The 21,638-nt window shown below is 35.0% G+C and overlaps 3 protein-coding genes across 6 annotated transcripts; all 3 read left to right on the forward strand.

The window, feature by feature from the left end:
- On the forward strand, positions 4,081 to 11,994 carry LOC18608446 (transcription factor DIVARICATA). Of its 4 annotated transcripts, none has more exons than XM_007043156.2 (4): positions 4,081 to 4,240; positions 5,313 to 5,443; positions 5,532 to 6,048; positions 11,095 to 11,994. In XM_007043156.2, the coding sequence occupies exons 3-4, from the start codon at positions 5,663 to 5,665 to the stop codon at positions 11,597 to 11,599; spliced, it is 891 nt and encodes a 296-aa protein (XP_007043218.1). In that variant the 5' UTR covers positions 4,081 to 4,240; positions 5,313 to 5,443; positions 5,532 to 5,662; the 3' UTR covers positions 11,600 to 11,994. The 4 variants fall into 4 exon arrangements, with proteins under 4 accessions (XP_007043218.1, XP_007043221.1, XP_007043217.1 ...); XM_007043155.2 differs by lacking the exon at positions 4,081 to 4,240 and adding an exon at positions 4,273 to 4,506; XM_007043157.2 differs by lacking the exon at positions 4,081 to 4,240 and adding an exon at positions 5,060 to 5,183.
- Positions 12,675 to 16,003, forward strand: LOC18608447 (UDP-N-acetylmuramoyl-tripeptide--D-alanyl-D-alanine ligase). The gene is made up of 3 exons (XM_018115764.1): positions 12,675 to 13,743; positions 14,211 to 14,314; positions 15,179 to 16,003. Exons 1-3 carry the CDS (start codon positions 12,862 to 12,864, stop codon positions 15,795 to 15,797), a joined length of 1,605 nt encoding a protein of 534 aa, XP_017971253.1. The 5' UTR covers positions 12,675 to 12,861; the 3' UTR covers positions 15,798 to 16,003.
- On the forward strand, positions 17,990 to 19,376 carry LOC18608448 (putative GEM-like protein 8). Its single transcript, XM_018115813.1, has 4 exons — positions 17,990 to 18,342; positions 18,438 to 18,518; positions 18,637 to 18,911; positions 19,008 to 19,376. The coding sequence occupies exons 1-4, from the start codon at positions 18,192 to 18,194 to the stop codon at positions 19,203 to 19,205; spliced, it is 705 nt and encodes a 234-aa protein (XP_017971302.1). The 5' UTR covers positions 17,990 to 18,191; the 3' UTR covers positions 19,206 to 19,376.

Raw genomic sequence — 21,638 nt, forward strand, 5'->3', positions numbered from 1 at the left:
TTTAAAAAATAAGATCATATTTAAAGTCTATTACATTTTATTTTTAAAAAAAATAAGATTTGATTTTTAATTTGAGGATGTTTTCATGGGTTAAAAGAAATTTTATCTTTGTACATTAGTCATCCTAAAAGAAGCAATAATTATTGAATTGAATTAAAGTTGATCTTGAAAAAGGAGAATGTGTTTCAAATTTTCATTATCAATTTAACTAATTGGATAAAAACAGATATAATACTGAAATAAAATTTTAAATTATTCATGAAAATTTAAATAAGTCATTAATTTTTTTTGTTACATTCAATTAAGTTCTTATATTTTTATTCTGAGTTAAATAGATTTTTATAATTAATAGTTAATTAATTGTATTAGTTAAATTGTCACTTATTATTTTATATTACGTAGTGTTAATATGGCACGATACGTATTATGCTTTTGTGGTGTGATGACATAATTACGTAGTATTTTTATTTTTTAAATTAGTCATACATGAATATAAAGAAAATAATATTTTGATTAATTATAATTAATCAATTTGTTTAGTTCAAAATAAAACTATAAGAATTAAATTGAATACAATAAAAAATAAAAATTAATTTAAAATATTTAAATAATTAAATTTTTTTAAAATATTATATAAAAACCCTTTTTACTCTTTCATCCTTAACAACAGAGTTAATTCATGGATTCTTCATTCTGATGTAGGCAATTTAATATATGGTGTCAGTGCATTTATAGCACTAGCAGTAGTCTGCTGCTAAGTTTAGTACGAAAGAGGTTTCTGGTTTTTTATTTATTCTATTAATTTCAATACTTTTTTGAGAAAGAAAGAAAATGATCTCATTCAAATGGTTTCAATATAGAAATTTGATTTCAAAGTTGATAATGATCATCATCATCATAAATTAAAGAACAAGACATTTGGGACCAAAATTGATGTATTGTCAAAGCCAAATGATCTGTAACTAGAATATTTTGCATCACAAAAATTGGAAATCAATGGTTGATCATAACTCATCAATAACTGAACCAAAGAATCTCATCTGACCTTTGACTACTCTACTCAAAGCCAAGAGATGACAAATGCCACTCCCCACAACTTACCAAGTAGGAATCTTTCTCTAAAAGACTAATAATTAAGAAGGTACTTCAATATTAGGGAAAACAGTTTGCTTTGTTCTTTGATTGAAACTTAAACATTTCGACTTTAATGGAAGAGAAATTCATTTGTGGCAAGTCTCGGACGGTGTATGAATGCCACCGAGGGTTCAAAAGGGGAGACAAAAACCCCAAATTGGGTGAAGAAGAGTGGCGGTGGAACCACGATAAATTGCAATTATTAAAACCATGGGCCACGGACCATGTGCTTTGTTAGACTCGTGAACTTTGACCTTTTGCCGACGTGGCAATATACGCTTGGTTTTAATTTCATTGCTTGTCAAACTGGCACATTGCATGTTTCTAGATTTTATCCAAAATATAATAAAGGCAAATGCCAAAAACATCGGTTTACAATGTCAGAAATTCCAAATTAAGCATCCAAAAACAGGGAAAAAAAACAATGGTAAAATCTCAACTCAAATTCTATTAGTAAAACAGTAAATTTATCCATATTTCCTATTGAAATTAAGAGTTCGTTTGGTGACCGAAAAATAACTTATTAAGAAAAATTTTTAAATAAAAAATATTTGTAAAAAAATTTAATATTTTGTGTTAGTTACATAAATAGTCACAAATATTTTATATTGTTTGGATTATCCTAAAAAATATTTTTATATATTACGTTATTTGGATGTTAAAATAATAAATAAGAATTGGTTACAAAGTATTTGATTTTCACTAATTTGATATCAAAATAAAGAATATACATGAAAATTGATAAAAATCAATAATAATATTTTTCAAAACATTTAACCACGTATTTATAACTCAACTATATATATATATATATATATATATATATATAATAAGAAACCTTTAATGTCTTATTTTTGCACCACATGGAGTGATATTTTTGTGTTGTTTGAAGCTCTACTTGATTGACATGTGGTCTGTTTGAGGTTCGAGGTTTTCAGATATGGGTTTGGTCTTTTTGATCTTTCATTTTAAATATGTGGGTTTGAAGTCTTGTGTGTTTTTCATTTTTGAATTCATCTATTTTTTAGTATGATCTCTATTACCATTTCTGTTTCTTTTATTAATTCTATCACAGTTTATGAATTTTTCTATCAATTCCGTTACGATGAAGTTTCAAACAATGGATTACATCCTTACCTTTTGTCTTAGTATGCTTTTCTAACTTCTTGTACATTGATCCATCTACTTATAAAACCTCAATGCTTTTTTTGGATAAGTTATATTTCTTTGAATAAAAAATAGTTTAGAATAATTAAGTTGTTTAGATCAAATTAACAAGTATTTATAGATACCAATTAAGTATGCTAATATCTAAGTATTTTATTTAAACATTAGTCGAATATAATCATTCATACGATCCTTAACTATAATTTATAATTAAAGTAAGCTTTAATTTTTTAAAATATTTCTATCATATCACTTTTTTACCATAATAATAAAAACTGTTTATATTTATTAATTATGTAAGACATCTAAAATCTATATTTATATGTATTCATTACAAAAATATCAATATTTATGAATGATGTAAGACATCTAAAATCTATATTTTTATATATATTCATCAGATCACTAAAATCTTTTTTAATTATAATTATTAGTAAAATTTATTTAATTTATAAATAAAAATTAAATTATATTGAATAATTTTATTTTTTTAATTTTAATAATATTAAATAGTTTAAATATTAATATTTTAAGTTAAAAATTTTGAAATTAAATATTAATATATTTTTATTTTTTTAATCTTTTAAATTAAATGTTAATATTCATCAAATCTAATAAAACATTTTTTGTAGTCAATGACTATTTTACCCATTTACTTATAAAATAATTTAAATTTAAAATAAATTTTTAATCTTTCAAAGAAATATAACTTTTCAAAATATTTTTTGAACAATATTTTAAATCAAACAAACGACATTAAATAAAAACAAAAAAATCTTTTTCTGTACTTTCCTTTTGGGCTACCATAATGATATTATTAAGTGCGATTAAAGCAAACATCAGCAATCACAAGGTGGAAAGAAACTAGTACTAATAGATAACTGATAATTAAATTTTTTTTAGGTATAGTAATTAACAGAACAGAACCCAATAAATAATGGAAAGTCTTCTTCTTTGTCTCTAATCCTGTTGGAATACCTCATCACACAAACTCCCATTACGCCCAACCGATCACACATTGCCTTTTGACTCTTTTCTTCTTCTTTTTTGTTTTGGTTAGAACGGTTTCAGCAACTGAAAAAGGCAACCCATTGTTGGTAAAAAAATTAAAGATTGAGACTTTGCTGGGTTGTTTTCTTTGCTATTTTGTCTCTTTACAAGAACAAGAAAAGGAGAAAATATAAAGGAAAGGTAATGATTCAGAGTCAATCATTATGGATGCATATAGTAGTAATACGATAAGAATTGTTATTAAAATTATATATTGTTCTCTGCAACTGGGTGTGGTTATCTCATCTACTGACATCCAAATTTGTTTTTGTTTGTTTGGAGTCTCAAAAAGGGAGAAGGAAAAGAGAAAGAGAGAGAAGTTCAATTTGCTCTTTTTCTCTCTCTGAATAAAGTTGTCTTTTTTATTTTTATTTTCTCTTTCTTTGTATACATGTTAGTATAATCTTGTCAGATATTAATGGGAATTGCAGATTCCAGTGTATGTGAGCAACTTGGAGGGAGGGGTGTGAGGCTTTTTCTATCCCAGCTGTCCTATTTGTAGCAAAGTAGTTGTTGGAGGTGATGGGACCAATTGACCCATCCTCTAACCTCCTTTGTGGATATTTCAGGATAACCCATCAACATCATCTATAATTTCTATGTCTACCCTTTGTAAATTTGTCAACAATTTGTGCTTTTTTTGAGTTTTTCCTTTTGAGCCTGTTTTTGTTTTCTTTCATGGAGTGGTTTTTTTTTTTGGGTTTTCTGGATACTACCAATTTGTTCTTATTAGGGGGATTCTAATTCCACTCCATAGTTATAACCTAAAAAGTCTTGTAAATAAGTTAACTTACAACTGAAATATATACTGGGATGTTATTTCTTGATTAAAAAGTTTTGACGGAAATACAGGAGGGAGATCGTGGAGTAGGATTTGGCACTATCAAAGGTTAGATTTTTATGACTTTGGTTGGTTAAAAAGAAATTTCCTGCTTGTATAATTAGGAAGAAAAAGTTTATCTGAGCTTCGGTTAAAGTGTCAGAATCTTGATAGTGCCAGTACTATGAGTTGTAGGTGGTCTTTCATTTTGTGGCGTTTTGTACAGTTATTGTGAACTCTTTTTAGGTTTGAATAGTGAGACAGCAAGGAATCTGAGGTGAGCTTTTTCTCCCCCAAGGTCCTAACTCAAGAGTTTAAAATCCAGGAATTACTGGGTAAGTATCTTCAATGGGAATTAAAATCCCAGGAATCACCTAGTTTGATATCTCTATGGTTGAAGAAACCCTGGTATCAGTTAGTGGGTTTTACCTTTTCTTTTTGGTGTCTTACTGAAAGACCGAAAGTAATTTTTTTTTTCAGGATGGTTGTTTCCAATATATGGCTAGCATCCAGAAATTCCTTTGCTCATTGTTTTAAGTTTGAAAATTGCCTTTTTCTTAAATTCATGATTTTATAGAAGACTGAAACTTAAAGTACCCTCCTCAATGCAACTTGTAGTTTGGAGTCTTTTCTTTTTTTGGGTTCTGATTTGAACTTGAAAGGGAAGCCTATTGGATTCATTGCCACCTTATGCTGAGAGTGAGTAATTTATGGTGATTCTCCTTACTGATTTATTAGCAGAAGAAAACAAAGAATGAGGAGATGAAGTGTATTCTGTAAAATCTGGTTTTTAACAGAGTGAGGCAGTAGCAGGATAACTTTATGTGGGCCTCTGCTGTTAAAGCTGTTGTTATCAACCAGTCTTTTTGTTAACTGAGTTTTTGTTGGAATTAGAAATAGCAACTTGAATTCTCAGTCCATCCGTGTAGACTTTCTGGGTTTTCTTCTCTGTTTGGTTTTTGCATTGTCTCTTTCATATATTTCACGATCAAAAAATCCCAATTACCTTCCGGTTGAATTCACTGCGCATTAATTCCAATTTTTTAATGTTTTGAACTGCCATTTATTATCTTTGATTTTATGGTTTTCAGATATTTATCATGGTCTAACAGAACTTTGTTGCCTTTTCATTCGTCAATAGGTCAGCAATTCACAAGAGTCCAATTTTTGAATCGTGGAGCAAATCACCATTGAATTCTTCACATACTCCACTGGGGTTTTGTGAATTTTATCGGACGTGATCTCTGGTTAAGCTTCCTTGGCCTTTTCTGGGTCTGTTTTCTCTCCTCTTTTGCTTGACATCTCTGCCTCCCCATAATTTAAGTATTTTATTCCCTGTTGTCTGTGAAACCCACTATAGGAATAATCCAGGAACTATTCTTGAAAAGCCATGGTTTTGGAGATGGATTACAGGCTATCATAATTTGGCAGTTAAGTTAATTCTTTTCTCCTGCGGGTGATATTCTGGATAGTGGATTCAGACAACCCTAGATGACTGTGGATGAAGCTGGCAGCAGCTCCGAGTGGAGTAGGGAGCAAGATAAGGCTTTTGAGAATGCCCTTGCAACTTATGCCGAGGATTCTTCGGATCGGTGGGAAAAAATTGCAGCTGATGTGCCTGGGAAAACTTTAGAAGAGATTAAAAAGCACTATGAGCTTCTGGAGGATGATGTTAGCCGGATTGAATCTGGTTGTGTGCCTCTCCCTTCATATAATTCTCTTGAGGGTTCAGCAGGCCTTGCTGGTGATGAAGGAACTGGTAAGAAGGGAAGCAGCCATTTAGGGCATTATAACAGTGAGTCAAATAATGGGAGTAAGAATTCAAGGTCAGATCAGGAACGCCGTAAGGGGATTGCTTGGACAGAGGATGAGCACAGGTGAATTAGTTGTTGTGGTTTTAAATTTATTAATTTCTGGATTCCTTTAGATTGATTTATGCATCTTTAGAAGTATCTTGATTATGTTTTCTTTTGCCCTTTGGAACTTTAATACTTAGTGTTCTTTGTGCTTTATATTTAGTAATTATGTGCATTTGTTATGTTTTGGTTGCCTCGGAATCTCATATCCTGTGCATATTTAGAATCTTTGATTTTTATTTCACAAAAAGGTTTCCAAAAATTGTTTTCTACCAGTTAAATTCTACCTGATGATTATTGTTAGTTAGTTGTTAGGAAGCTTAGATCTTCTACATGGCTTTCCTATTTAAGGTTTCACTGCTGTGCGTTATGTGAAGCGTTAACGTCTGTGGAAGGTTAATAGATGAATATATACTGAATTGATGCGAAATAACTGAAGAGAAAAGGGACTTCAATTTTACCACGTGGAAGAGAGATCTTGCGGGCGGTTGTTTATGTTCTTTTGTCCAGAAAACTTGTACCCTAAAGGAGAATAATTACTGTCTTTATATGTCACCTTTACGACACTCTTGGCGTTTATTTGCGGATTAACTGTTTAGCATTTGTATGGCGTGGGCTAATCTTTTAGAAACCACCATAATAGCCCTATTCTGACCTAAAGTTGACATTTTTGATTTTAAGTGCTTTCCCCTGCCAAATCATGTTTTCTAGCATAAAAGGTTATGGTTCCATTGTTAAAGTGCTTGCCAAATTTGGTTCTGATATGAAAGGAACAACTTGAGAAGGATTATGGTAGAGAATTAACTTCTCACCTGGCTACTTTATTTGTTAACCTATGCAATTTATTTCATCAATGAAATCACTTGAATTGGTGCTTAGGTTGCATAGCCACTTTTGCTTTGTTGGGGCAATTTTGATTCACATATCACGTACACATTATGATGGAAATCCATGCCTTTCCAAGTGAAGAATATTAAGTAATGTGGTTAAGTTTATTGCATCAAGTTTAACTATTTAGGTTGTTTGTAGCTCAAGTGTCCATCAAATCACTGCCTAACTGAATTAGGCCTCAGATGAGTGGTAGATATCAGCCCTATTTGAAATGGTTTTGGTGCTCAATATCTGGCAAGTTCACTGAGGGTATGAATTTAGTTTGTTCCACCTGTTTATGTTACTAACAACTGGTAGTTAAGTATAAAGTCTCCCAATTTTGTATCATATTAATAATAAGTATCTATAAATATTGCGGATATTGGTTTGCTCCTCTTTCTGCATTAATTTTTGTAATTTTAGCATCTTAATTTTCTCATTTAGTAGGATAAATTATGTAAGTTTAAGTCAAATAAAAATTTCACCTCTGCACAAATACACGTGGACGCATGCAGATGTAATTTAGGCTACTTGGCTACAAATCATGGGCACGTATACTAGGTGTTTTTTATAGAGACACTAATGTGCACAGATGTCTCCACTAAGCTATGTGACATGTGTAACTTAGACCTTTTTGCTTCAACTCTAATTTGTCTCTTGAGGTTAAATATTGCAGACAATTAAATGAGTTTCTGCTTAAAATTGCTTTTTGTCGTTAGGGAAATGGTAACAAGGGTTGAGATTGGGGTATGCTTTAAGTGTAGAACTTATCATCAATAAACAGTTTGTTATGTAGGATAAATTATATAAATTTAAGTCAAATAAAAGTTTCCCTCCGCACAAATACACTAGGACGCATGCAGATGTGATTGAGGCTACTTGGCTACACATCCCAGCCATGTATACTGGGCCATGCTGAGAGACACACTAATGTGTACAGATGTCTCCACTAAGCTATGTGACATGTGTAACTCAGACCTTTTTACTTCAACTCTAGTTTGTCTCTCGAGGTTTTATATGGCAGAGAATTGAATGAGTTTCTACTTTAAATTGCTTTTGGGCATGTAGAAAATGGTAACTGGGTTGAGATTGGGTAATGCTGTAGGTGTAAAACTTACCATCAATAAACAGTTTGTTATGTAGGATAAATTATGTATATTTAAGTCCTAAATTGCGCTCCGCACAAATACACTTAGATGCATGCAGATGCAATTTAGGCTACTTGGCTAGACATCCCAGGCTTGTATACTAGGCCATGTTGAGAGACACACTAATTTGCACGGATGTCTCAACTAAGCTATGTGGCACATGTAACTTGACCATTTTACATCAACTCTAGTTTGTCCCTTGAGATTAAATATGGCAGAGGATTAATTGAGTTTCTACTTTAAATTGCTTCTGGGCATTTAGAAAATGTTAAGTGGGTTGAGATTGGCATATGTTTAATGTGTTAAACTTACAATCAATAAACAGTTTGTTCTGCATACCTGATTCTGTGCATGGCATGAACTACATCAGACTTGAACCAGTTGCCCAGTCTTATCCCTGAACTTGTGCATTATTGGTCACCTCATAAAAATATAAATAAGCAGCATTTTTATTTTTAAATTAAGAAGGAAAAGGAATGAAGACAGTATAGTCATGTTTTTAGGCAAGTTTGATCTGAATGTTATATTTTAATATTGACTTGCCAATGCATTGTTGATGGGGTATATTTGGTCACGTTATAAAAGCAGTGACTAAATTTTGAAGGTTGACCATCAAAGGTTAAAGGTCCCAAAGTGGAGGCACATGTGTTGGAGCTACAAAACATGCTGCCATGGCTTGAAACCTTTGTGGAAAATTCTAGAAACTAGAAACGAATTACTTGTTGGATTGAACTATATTGTGGAATTGGGGTTTTTGGTTAAATGTTCGTACCTTGCTTAAGACTTGGCTTTACTTACAAGTCATCTAATTAATTCCCATTTTCAAAATTAACTGTAACTTATTGATGTAGTGTCCTTGAATTGATAATTATGTTCTTGGTGTCTTTGGAGTAGTCTGCACTTTTTAACATTTCGAAACATTATAACTGTATACCATTATGATGGTTTCATTTGATGATTCCTATGTTAGTTTTACATGAACTAGATGCTTTATCTTACACTTTCTCCTTATTTAATGTTAGTGAATTTTGTATTCATTAGAAATAACTTCCTTTATTGTAAGACATTGATAGCTGATACCGTTGAAGGGGTGAGGTTACTGTGATGATAATATGTACTTAACATTTTGGTGTGTTAAATGCTGTGCGTGGTAATTCTAGACATATATATTGAATGCTTTCCTTTGTTATATATTTTTTAGAAACATGACGGCTTGAACTTTTTTCTGAGTCATACCAACGAACATCATTGCAAAATAGTTGACTGTGCTTAAGAATCAGAGTGCTTGTTCTCTGTTCAATGGCACATGGCTAAAAGAGTAGGGTGTTAAGTCAGCTAATTTTTTATTGATGTTTAAGTATCCTTTCTCTTGATAACTTAGTTATCTGCGAATTTGATCGTTACAGAACATATTCTTTAGCTTTATTTGGTCTACAATGCCTTCTAGGCCAGAGGATGTGTGCATGACCTGGGATCTGTAGTAATTAATAAATTCCATTGGTGAATGATCCTTCATGAACAATCTATCAGATGCTAAATATAGCAGGGGGTATATTCCATAGAGAACATTTATCAAATGTTGCATGCATATTAGCTGCTAATTCTGAGAATAGCTGTAATCTTTTCTGTAGAGAGGCATCAATCTCATTTGGAAATCTATACGACATTTGGGGGAAAAATGATCTTGTAGAAGAAAGGATAAATGTAGAATTCAAGTACAATTGTTCCAGGTGGAAATCGGATTTCAACTTCCCTATATACGCAAAGAATGGTGTTTGTAGCTAGCAAAAGCTGGGTGGCAAAGATAAGGAGTCTGCAGAAGCTTTATGTCACAATATATATTAGGAGTTTTTGATGTTGATGTTGGGTATGTCACTTTAAAGGATTGCAAGCAATCAATGAAAAACTGGTCATAATGCTATTCTTATGGACTACTTGTTATGGCATGGTGATTGTCTTTACAAGTCCATGCTAAGGTCTAAATCTGATGGAATTTGGATTAACATGAGCACTCCTGTTTAACATGAGCACTCTTGTTAGTAAAACCCTCATAGACTCCGGTTTCATGTTACGCATGATGAAGCCTTGGCCTATTGGCTATATCGTTTGGGATTGGGAAAGCAAAGTTAGGAGATTTCAACAGACATTGGCTGAGAAATATTCTGAAGAATCAGATAGGAAGAAAACGGTAGGTTCTATGCCTTTAATATGCTACAATTAAAGTTCCCCCCTTTTTGGATTAATTATCTGTAACAGCTAGAATTTCTGAAGGATGTGAAAAAGTATATAGGATGATTCTAGTTGAATGCTCCCTGAAGTGGATGTATTAAGGTATGTCTAAAGGAGCCAAATCTGGGTCATCTTGGAAAATACTGTTGTTTGTGCATACTACTACAAGTTAGTATTTATAAACATATTCAGTTTCCAAAATATAATAGTTTTGTAGGCTTGTCTAGGCTTGATTAATCCCGAGTTTACCCTTTGGCTGAGTTTGTGCCTAGAATTTATCATTATTGTTTAAAGTGATTGGAGTTTCTAGAATACAGCTGTAACTCTGGGCAGCATGATATAACATTGGGTCACATGTGATGCTTTTGAACATTGTATTTTTATCATCAGCAAACTTTCTCCTACTTCCCTTACACGCTCCCTCACCATCCGGTGTGTATGTAGAGTTCTTAACTTCTAGTTACTATAGGTTTTTAAGTCTTTACATTGTTATGTTATTTGAAAAGTTTGAGGTTTATGCTTCCTGCATATTAAAGAAAAAACCTTGAAATGTCTGAACCTTTATGCAAAAATCCCTCCTCTTTTAGTAATGCTCTTTTGATCAAGAGACATGGTTTCAAGTTATAAGTTTGGTTGAGGAGCTATGATTTTATCAATTATTATAAATTGAAATTTGTTAATTGTTTAAGAATGATGATCTTTATACTTATTCTATGAATTTGAGATGTATTTTGATATTACATTTGACCAATAAGCATGTCATATTATGATTTTAGTGGTATGTGTAGTCACTGTATTTTTTTTTTTATCTTGAAAATAGATTATTTCTTCTTGGTTTGGATAAATATGGGAAAGGTGACTGGCGAAGCATATCCCGGAACTTTGTGGTCACAAGAACGCCGACACAAGTGGCAAGTCACGCACAAAAATACTTCATTCGATTGAACTCCATGAATAAAGATAGGAGGCGATCTAGCATCCATGATATAACCAGTGTTGGCAATGGAGACATTTCAGCACCCCAAGGTCCGATCACTGGTCAATCAAATGGTATTGCAACTGGAGGTTCCTCTGGAAAATCAACCAAACAGCCCCCTCAACATCCTGCTGCACCACCTGCTGTTGGCATGTATGGTGCTCCAACTATAGGGCAGCCAATAGGAGGTCCCCTTGTCTCAGCAGTTGGCACACCAGTGAATCTTCCTGCCCCGGCACATATGGCTTATGGAGTCAGAGCTCCTGTACCAGGTACAGTGGTTCCTGGTGCACCGATGAACATGGGTCCTGTGACATACCCAATGTCGCACACATCTGCTCATAGGTAATATGCCGTTTAGCTGCCAAATGTACAAAGGACAGAAGACTACATACTTGTGCGGATATTGGGTTACTAGGTTTTCCATTTTAGCCTGAATAAGATTTGCTTATTTGCAAGCACAAGTTGTGTCTGTCATTTGTTTAAGTTAAATAAGCCATAGGGAGAGAATTTACTTGTATCTGTATAGGGAACTGTGGTAAATGTTAAATGTGGCAGATTTATGGGTAGGACAGCATTTTGGCACCTGTTTTTTCCCGTCCCTTCTCCGTTGCAACCATTAGCATTAGAATTAGTCAATGCTTAGAAAATTTATGGCAAAAAGTTGTAAAAGAAAAAAACTTTACATATTTTGCTATCATGAGCAGCATATCTAAGCAAATGCTATATCAAACTGGTTTTTCAGTTAGTGGGTTGCTTGGCAGGTGGCCAAGTTCTATCGGCAGAACCTCATTTTCAGGATCATTCACGGTAGGGTCCTGTGCGTTTTGTCCGGGTGTTTGGGATGGCACTGGATAGCATTACTGAATAGTATAGATTGTTGCAAGCCCAAGTGTGATCTCAGGAATGATATTCGACTATGCTTTAAACAGTTTTGCACGTTGAAATTGGCCTACTCCATGGTTTAGTGTCCCTGTGGTAGTCTGATTGCTGGGTGGACTGTGGAGTAGGGACCTTGTTCTTTTCCATTCTAACATGTGATGATTATGTGCAGCTTGTTGCACTGGCATTCACCTTTCCTACTCCGGGGCCAAGATTTGATTTTCCAATCATAAATAAAAGAATAGAGTAATGAGGAAGAAGCACAACATACAAATAAACAACATTATTATATACAAGCTTTGCTATTAAGATGTGATAGGTTCCCTGTTGCTGGAAACGAAAATATCTTTCTTTGAATAGGAAAACTGCTTTTCTTTTTTCTTCTTTTGCCCTCAAAAAAATACATATACAAATACTATGATTGATTTCTACTTTATCAATTAATATAAGCTCAACAATTAAGATAAGATATGTTGTTAAAAAATAGTTACATCAGTTTAGGCAGAAGGAAAAATTATTACATCAGTATTTATAAATAGATAATTTAGTTACTACAAATACATTTTTTGAGACCTTCAGGGCCATGTTTTTGTGTCTAAGGGCCTTCCATACCCTCTGATTTAATGAAAGATTATGCTTGTCAAAAAAAGAAATTTACAGTGAACAGAATCTATAGAATCTTCTTAACCTGGAAAGCAGAAACTTGAGAGTTAAAACCACTTGACTTCCATGTCCGCCTTTCCATTTCCTAATACATTCACTCTCACAAATTCTTCCGTTTCAAGATCCTTAGCTACCCGTCTCCATGCAAGGGTTTTAGTTTCCGCTACTTCCATCAAAAGCACCTTAAACCATTCCAACCACAGTACCCAAGTTACCCCTTATGGCCCCTCAAATTCACCACTTTGGACTGTCACTGACATAGCGGAAGCCGTCGGTGGCAGAATTGTAAAATGGGGTCCTCCAGGAACCATTTGCACGGACACCCGAACCATTGAACCCGGCCAATGGTTCTTTGCCATTGTTGGCGAAAATTTTGATGCCCATGATTTTGTAACCCCCGAATTGTCCGAATGTGGATGTGTTGGGGTTATCGGAAATCGGGTTTGCGAGAATTGGGACGTGGGTTTTGTTAAGATTGATGGTGACACTCTAATTTCATTGGTGAAAATGGCAACTTTTGCAAGGAACAGGTTTCTTGGTAAACTGATTGCGGTTACTGGAAGTGTTGGGAAAACTAGTACAAAAGCTATGATTGCTTTGGCTCTTGAGAGTCTAGAGAGTAGGATTCATCATAGTTATGGGAATTGGAACACTAGAATTGGAGTTGCTTTGTCATTGATCGGGATTCCTAGGAATGTGGACATTGCAATTTTGGAGATGGGAATGAGTGGGAAAGGAGAGATATTGGAACTGGCAAGGATGGGGAGGCCAGATATAAGAGTGATTCTAAATGTGGGTCCTTCTCATTTGGAGAAACTTGGAAGCTTGGAGGAAGTTGCAATGGCTAAGGGGGAGCTTTTGGAAGAAGCAAAGCCAGGAGATGTTTGTGTTCTGAATGCTGATGATCCTCTTGTCGTTGGCCTTCCTGTTCCTCCAGGGGCTAGAAGGGTATGATAGGTTTATCTCATATTATTGATGCTGTTTCACAAACCTACTTTTAACAGTTCTCGGCTTCTTGCCCATGCCAAACAATTGGAGACCTAAGATAGCAGTGAATATAAGATGCCATCGACGTAGCTGGCATTAGGTGTAGCATTAGCCATGAATTGGTTGCTGCATGGGCATTTTGTTATGCTATAGAAGTAAGAGCCACACTGTATGAGGTGCTAAACCTTTGATTCTTCTCCAAACTGTCAACATTTTATGGTATTCCAACAATTATTGACATACTTTTGTGTCATTTAGCATGCTTTCAAATGGTTTCATGATAAAAGGTGTGAGTCTATATCTTTGGTCTGTCTAGCTGTAATTTCTCAAGTTAATCTTCCTTGTCATTGGTGGAGGGATTTGATATTTTTGCCTTCCATCCTGGTGTGTAAGCTAGTCCTGCAAATTGACTTCTACCTGTGCATTAGGTGCTCTTTGGCCAGAGTTTGGAGTGTGATGTTCGGCTGGTAGCAGCAGATAGCATATGTGGCGGTCTTGGAGTTCGAGTTGTCTTAGAGAACAATATGGAGATGTAAGTTTGTTAGAAGGATTGGTCATTTTTAAGTTAATGGGTTTTGCCGTAATGAACTGTTGGGACCAAAGAGTGTTTGAATAGATCCTTACTAAGTAGTTGGGGCACTTCAAGGTATAAGTAGAAGTCAGAAACCTTTATTTAGGATAGATTTCTTATGGACTTTTTCCCTTCATTTCATTTTTTTTATGCAAATAATTTTGAAGATTTTGATCAACTGATACCAAAAAATCAATTGAACAAAGGAACCTTTGAAATCTTTTTTAAAAATTTTGAAATTGGAATGAAAGAAGCATGTTACCTTTTATGGTTGAAATTGTGACAAAATGGTTGCATTCTTACTTTGAAATCCTCCTGTCAAAAGTGAATGGAATGGGAAGTTGGCGCCAAATGAGACCCTAAGGGCTATGACTCGAACTACTTATCACTTTTTTTAAAAAAATAAATTATAAAGGTTTAATTCTTTTTTCTCTGGATAAGCTCAATGTTTTCAAATTTTCCTTCTTCCTCAACTTTTATTGCAATTTCCATATCCAAAAATTTCCATTGAGATTTTAGAGATGATATCAGTGTCAATTTTTGTTGTTATGACCTATGATTAACACCTAATTTATTTGGAACTTTTTCTTATTAATAACTATTTCATGAAGGGCAAAAGTTCCAGAGTGTTTTTTATTGTACTCTGAAGTTTGGGCTTCTTTTCTTGCTTAGGATTGCATCCATATTTGGATAGTTTGTTGCCATAAGAAGTTTTGGCGTCTTATCTTGTTCATTGATTGAGTTGCATATTTTATTGTTAGATTTTCAACAAATACAAAACACTTGAAAGTATTTATGTAAATAGTTTGTTGGTTTCATATCCAGGGTGGAGTTTGTGATTCCTGGTCTGGGTCTGCATCTGGCTCTTAATGCTTGTGCAGCAGCAGCAGTTGTAACATATTTTGGCCATCCTCTTTCCCAAGTTGGAAGATCTTTGTCTAGATATGTTCCTGTTAACATGAGGTCAGAGTTTGTAGCAGCTAAATGTGGCATCAGGATAGTGAATGATGTTTACAATGCCAATCCTGTTAGCACCAAAGCTGCCATTGACACGTTAAAAAGCATTGATTGCAATGGAAAAAGAGTTGCTATTTTTGGGGACATGCTAGAACTTGGTCCTGCTGAGATGGAGTATCATGAGGAGATACTAAACTATTGTCTTGATGCTCATATTGATTTAGTTGGCATTGCTGGGAAGAGGTTTCATGTAGCAGCTGAGAATATGAATTTACATAAGAAGATAAATATTATACATGCGGTTGATGCAGAAAATATTGTTCCCAAAATCTTGAATTGCTTGAATATTAATGATGTCGTCCTGGTGAAGGGTAGCCGTAGTATGCAAATGGAGAAAGTTGTTGATGCACTTAAGGCAATGCATGGATTCACTCCATCTCCATGCTCGGGGAATTTGGATGAAGACAAGATAGAGGATAAGAGTTAAGATAAAAGTACTTAGGAACTAAACTCTGAAACCATTTTTCACTTTTGTTTCTGCGAAAATTTCTCATACTAGTAATTGTCATATGAGCTATTGGAGAAATTGTAGGCATCACCTAAATGCAGCACAATATGTCATGAACAGTGGTTGGTTTCCTTCAGGTAAATGGCTCACTTCGTACTCTGGCTTGATTTTGCTAGGGGTTGATATGATAAGTTATCAAACTGAATTATCATATGCTGCATGTGATGTCATATAGGTGCTTGACCTGCACGCTAGTTTTGTGGGCACACGCAGAATAGGCGTATTCTTCCTAATATACAAGCATTTTCTGCTAATGATGTTTGCATAAATATTTGTCGGAGACTGAAGTACTGTTATGAAAGTTCTGAAGATGACTAAAAAATGTCATCTTACCAACTTTGTGTTGCCGGCACCACTGAAAGCCGGGCAACCCTTTTGCCGCTCTATCAACAACTTTGTTGAATTCATTTGAAGATTCAGGATGTGGACTCTTAATGCTATCATGCCATGTGGGGATGGGCCTGATGTGTCCCTGATGTGGCAGTTGTCTTTGGAACAACATCCTGTGATTTGTTTCCTCATTTTGACAAACCGGCCTTGGATTTCTTCCTTCATGCGTTTCTTTTATGTTAAGCAAAAGCCTCACTATCATAGTTTAATGCTGCTTAGGGCATTGGAAAGCAGGTGAGGCAATTTTTAATCTGCATGGCCTACTGCCCATTCATTTCCACCTCAGGATTACAAATTGAAGATTAAAAAGAATGCTGAAAAGCTTGTATTCCAGATAAGCACATGAACGCCTGCTCGTTAGGTTGCCTCTTTTCTTTGACCAATAAAGCTGTGCTTCATCGCCTTTTCAAAAAAGTTCATTTCTTTCTATCATACATGCATGGATGGACTCCTTCATCACATTTTAGAAGTTTCTACCGCTCCCTATCCTCGCGTATAAGTTTCTCGGGATTCATTGACTGACAATGGAAAAAGGTCCAAAAGGAACAGAAAATGAAGATCTTAGCTACAACCCCTCACCTCGAATTCAATGATCGAATGTAGGAAGGAGAGGAGAGGGTAAGAGGGTTCATGGATGTAGTCTGAGTGCTGGAGGTACCTAATCAATTTAGAAATGTTATCCGCTGCTGGAAGAGATAGAGAATTACAGAATGCAAAGCAGTAAATCATTACGTTACCAATTTATTAGCATTAAACTCCCTCAGAGTTATGTAAAAACGTAAAGGGATACCAAGATTTACTGATCCTTAAATACAGGAATTCCCCAGAACTTTGGAGAGGGTACAGGTAGAGCTTTTTAACCAGTCCATTGAGAAGGCGTCTAGGCGTCAAAAAAAGAAAGAGAAACAAAGAAAGGTACTAGTTGGTAATGACAGTTGATCTCACATGGGATGACATCTCTCAAACTCCAGCATCACTGTTCACTGACCATGAAGTCACCGCATTATCGTTATCTTGTTGCATGCAATTTGTTCGGTTGACGTAACCCATTTGTTTCCCAAATGTGTCTCCCCTTTCTTTTCTTTCTTACCTTAGCAGTAAAGGAGGGCAGGCATCAGAAAGCTACAAATGCCAACTCAGAAAGTTTCAAAGCCACATCCTCTAAGACTCAGTGTAAGAGAAAAGGAAGCAATCCATGATGTCTCTTAGGCTTATTTTAAAAAGCTTGTCTCTACTAATCAGGCTATTTTTTTGGTTTTTAATTTCCCTGGACTGCTCTGCTTTTTCCGTAGATTGACTTACTGCAAGGCTTAGAAAACAATTAATATTAACTTTGCGTCTCCTTTAATCTTCAAGGAAGTTTGATCCTTATTCATGGATGTTATTCACGCAATCTTAAATAAATTAATTCTGTCATTTTCTACAGATCAATTAAATGGATCTTAATATTTCTTAGCTTTGTTTTCCTTTTTAACTCTCTTTAAAGAAATTTTGGAAACTTGGTTGGATATGTATATATTCGGTTGAAATTAATCTTGCTCAACAAGAAGCAGCCTAGTTTCGTATAGAGTTGGACCCAACTAATTTCCTGCTGAACCATGTTGGAGGACTTCACAAAGAAGAATTAGGACCTTTTCTTAAAGAGCACCAAATCTTCTCATCATCTTTGCTTTATAGTATTATCTTTTACAAGTCTATGCTGTGTGCCTTTATTCTTCTTAATTTGCTGAGCAATAGGTGACTCATGCAACGAAAAGTTAGGTTCAACCACTGCATCTGTATCCCTTTAAATACCATTTCCCCAATACCAGGTTTCACCAATCATCGCAGAACGATTAGAAGCTAAAGAGGAAAACATTCAAGAGCTATCTCGCACAGTTGGTGCAATCAGGAAATTAAAGAATTCCATTTCGTCCATCGAAAATGAAGAATCAGCTACTTGAACAAGTTATTGGACTTCCAATCACATCAAAGGCATATCGAGTTGAGAGAACGCCGAGGCGATACTTACCTGATGCTGCCGGCCAATTCCGCATTTCATCTTCTGCAGAAGGCTCTACCACATTTAGAAAAAGTAGGTCTCCCTTTTAACCTCTCCTCACTAATAGGTGATGATGTCTAGAGATTCGTAATGGACATGTTTCAGTACTAATGGGAATTAATTTGCAGGCAAAGGAAATTTTGTACTTAAAAGGATGAACACGCTAGGAAAGAAGGCTGATACATTTGCACATGGAGTCCGAGAGCATGGTACGAAACACTCTTATTCTTTAGCTATTCATTCCTCAACAGCCAAATAACTAGTCTAAAAATCTAAACATATGTAATGTTTCAACTGAAGTCATTTTTCTTACTTTTGAAACTGCAGTGAGACTGGGGCCAAAGATCACTGAAACTGTGAAAGGAAAGTTGAGTCTGGGGGCAAGGATTCTTCAAGTAGGAGGTGTGGAGAAGATTTTCAAACGATTATTTAGTGTCAGAGAAGGAGAGAAACTGTTGAAGGCTTGTCAATGCTATTTATCAACCACAGCAGGCCCTATAGCCGGCCTCCTTTTCGTCTCCTCCGAAAAGGTTGCCTTTTGCAGTGAGAGATCAATCAAAATCCCTTCTCCCAATGGAGAGTTGCCAAGAGTCCATTACAAGGTATATATTTCTTTCTTTCCTTCTCTGTGTGTATTATTTGAAGCCCCTCATTCCGTGTCATGGCATCTTATGCTCTATCCAATTGATTTCATGCAGGTTTTGATTCCACTTGAGAAAATAAAGGGAGTTAATCAAAGTGAAAACATTAAGAAACCATCGCAAAAGTACATAGAAATGGTCACGGTAGATGGTTTTGACTTCTGGTTTATGGGCTTCTTGAATTATCGGAAAGCTTTCAAATATCTTCAGCAGGCAATCTCCCAAAGACTAGATGATGTACAAGTCACTTTCTAGGTGGCTTAGCTTAGCAATGTTTCTCCTGATCTGCAGCAATTCATCAGATTGTTTTGTTGATGAATTGAGGAAAACCCATCCTCCACTTCTACAAATGTACAAAGTTTTTTTTTTTTAATGAATATATGAATGCTCTTAATTCAGCAATCTACGTCATTGATTACAATCCAATAGTAGATTCTTTGGAAACTACAGACCAGAAACAGATCGTGGCAACATTACATGTAGAAATTAAGAAAGAAAATCTAGCTCTCATATTTTAGCGACTTGTGTATTTTATGCTGTGCATAGAAATCATCCATACACATAGATACTCGGAGCATGATATAACAACTGACTCAAATTCTGATTTAATCTTATAACCTCAAGACAAAAACACCTTGCCATTATTCCTCTTGGTAGGACTATAAAAACACGAAGTCCTTTCCTCGAATTCACATATCCACATCCACAGATCTTTTAGGTTGTCTTCTCTTACAATGGTTTTTGTAGACCAAGTAATGGTTTCCATAAGCCCCTAGGCGCAAAAACCGCGTGGATGAATTGATGGCATTCTTTTGAATCTCCCACAGTCAAGGTCAAAACAGCCTACTTCTTCCCAACCCAGATTATGCAACTTAGCGATCCATTGATAGACATGAATGATCAACAAAATCGATCAAAGAGTAGATCAGCTAAACTATAATCTCCCACTCTCTTAGGTTTCTTTGATTTAGGCTTATATTATTTACTTTTTTACTTGCAAAATAATCCTTAATTTTTCTCTAGGTGCCGGTGGCAAGTGTACACTGCTACTTGCAAGTAAACTTGGGACCAGTTTTTAAAGACTCTGATGGCCTTGTATCTGTTAGTCTGGGCTACACCCATGGGGCGCAAAAGGCCTGTATCATCCGGTCAGGACAACTTGGGAAGACTGACATGCTCTCCTGTATGCGGATTGACGGTATGGATTATGGTGTGATATGACTATGATCACCACGTAAGCAAACCAAGCCTCTACAAGAGTTCACAAAGCTTAATCCTAAATTTGACCCATTCTTTGTAGAGTCTAAAAGAAATTAAATATATTAGAAAACTTCCTTCTATTAAGATAGTTATCAAAATTCTAATTTAGATGTAATCTATAGATTTAAATATATAATTCATTACTTCAATGAAATGAGTTTCTATTTACTCACTATATATAATAAAATCACTATTTTAATATTCATATAATGAATCTCAGCAACTGTTCCTATTATGTAATTAAAACTTTTATCAGTAATGTTACTCATTATATACATTAAAATTTATCGTGAATAATTATTTCTTCCGATTTTATATATGGAGCTTTGACAATTTATTCTGGAGGAGAAGATTTCTTGAACTAATGTATACACATTTTCGTTCTTCGCAATCCTCTTTTACTTAGTCCTTCCCTGTCCTATTTTCAGCCCCACTCTACTGTTCGTCAATCAGCTTGCACAACACTCTTAACAGTTCAAGGACGGCTCTGGCATATCCTTTTATTTATTTACAAGACTTCCTCTCGCCTTGACACAAGAAGCCCTCTACAATATTAATGTACCATAGCTTGCAAACGCAACGGCATTGTTGTTGATGGTAGTTTGCAAAAGATATCTCGGAGTTTGAAAAAGTACGGCTTTCATACTTCTAAAATCATATCTAAATTCTGAATTGTGAATACTAGTGGTTAATATGGATGGAACTCTGCAACACATTTGCCTTTTCCTTGAAGCTATCATTGGATTATCTGGTCCCTTACCACTATCGGCGGTTGGTATAATAAATACGTGCAACTTCGCCCACTTGCTTGCTTGATCCAGTAAGGCTACCCACTGCATTTTTAATTTTTCCTCTAATCAATAAGGTTATGGTCTAGACAAGGCCGGCGCCAAGAGGTCCACAACGTTACTAGATCAGAAGAAACTAATTTATCTTTATAATGGATGTTCTGGTAGAACTAGTAAAGGGTGAAAGAACCTCTTGGCGCCGACCAACCTTGTTACTCACATCAAGCCTAACTGAAATGAAAAGGCATAACCAACCTCCTTTGTTCACATCAAGCATTAACATCAGAGAATCAGCTCCTAAATTATTTCACGTGGAAGTTGTTGGCAACGTGCATCTTATCAGTCAGACCCCGCGTATTTCGTTGTGGCCACAAATTAATTGAGCATAACAGAAGCATCCATAGACAAACCCGAAAAAGCTCTCTCTACCTAGAAAGAAGACTCAAGCAACATCTTATACCAGATAATTACTGCCGAAGGGTGAAACATGTCAGTATGCGCAACCTCTACATTTAGTAAAATGGTATTCGAAATTTCGTTGACATGAATGGATTGGAATATGGGCTCCTACTTGTCTAAAGTAAATAATCCACCGCTCAATTTATTTCTTGAGTCCTACATAAATGACTGGAATAGAACA

The sequence above is a fragment of the Theobroma cacao genome, chromosome 2, assembly GCF_000208745.1.
Source record: "Theobroma cacao cultivar B97-61/B2 chromosome 2, Criollo_cocoa_genome_V2, whole genome shotgun sequence".
Classification (NCBI taxonomy): Eukaryota; Viridiplantae; Streptophyta; class Magnoliopsida; order Malvales; family Malvaceae; genus Theobroma; species Theobroma cacao.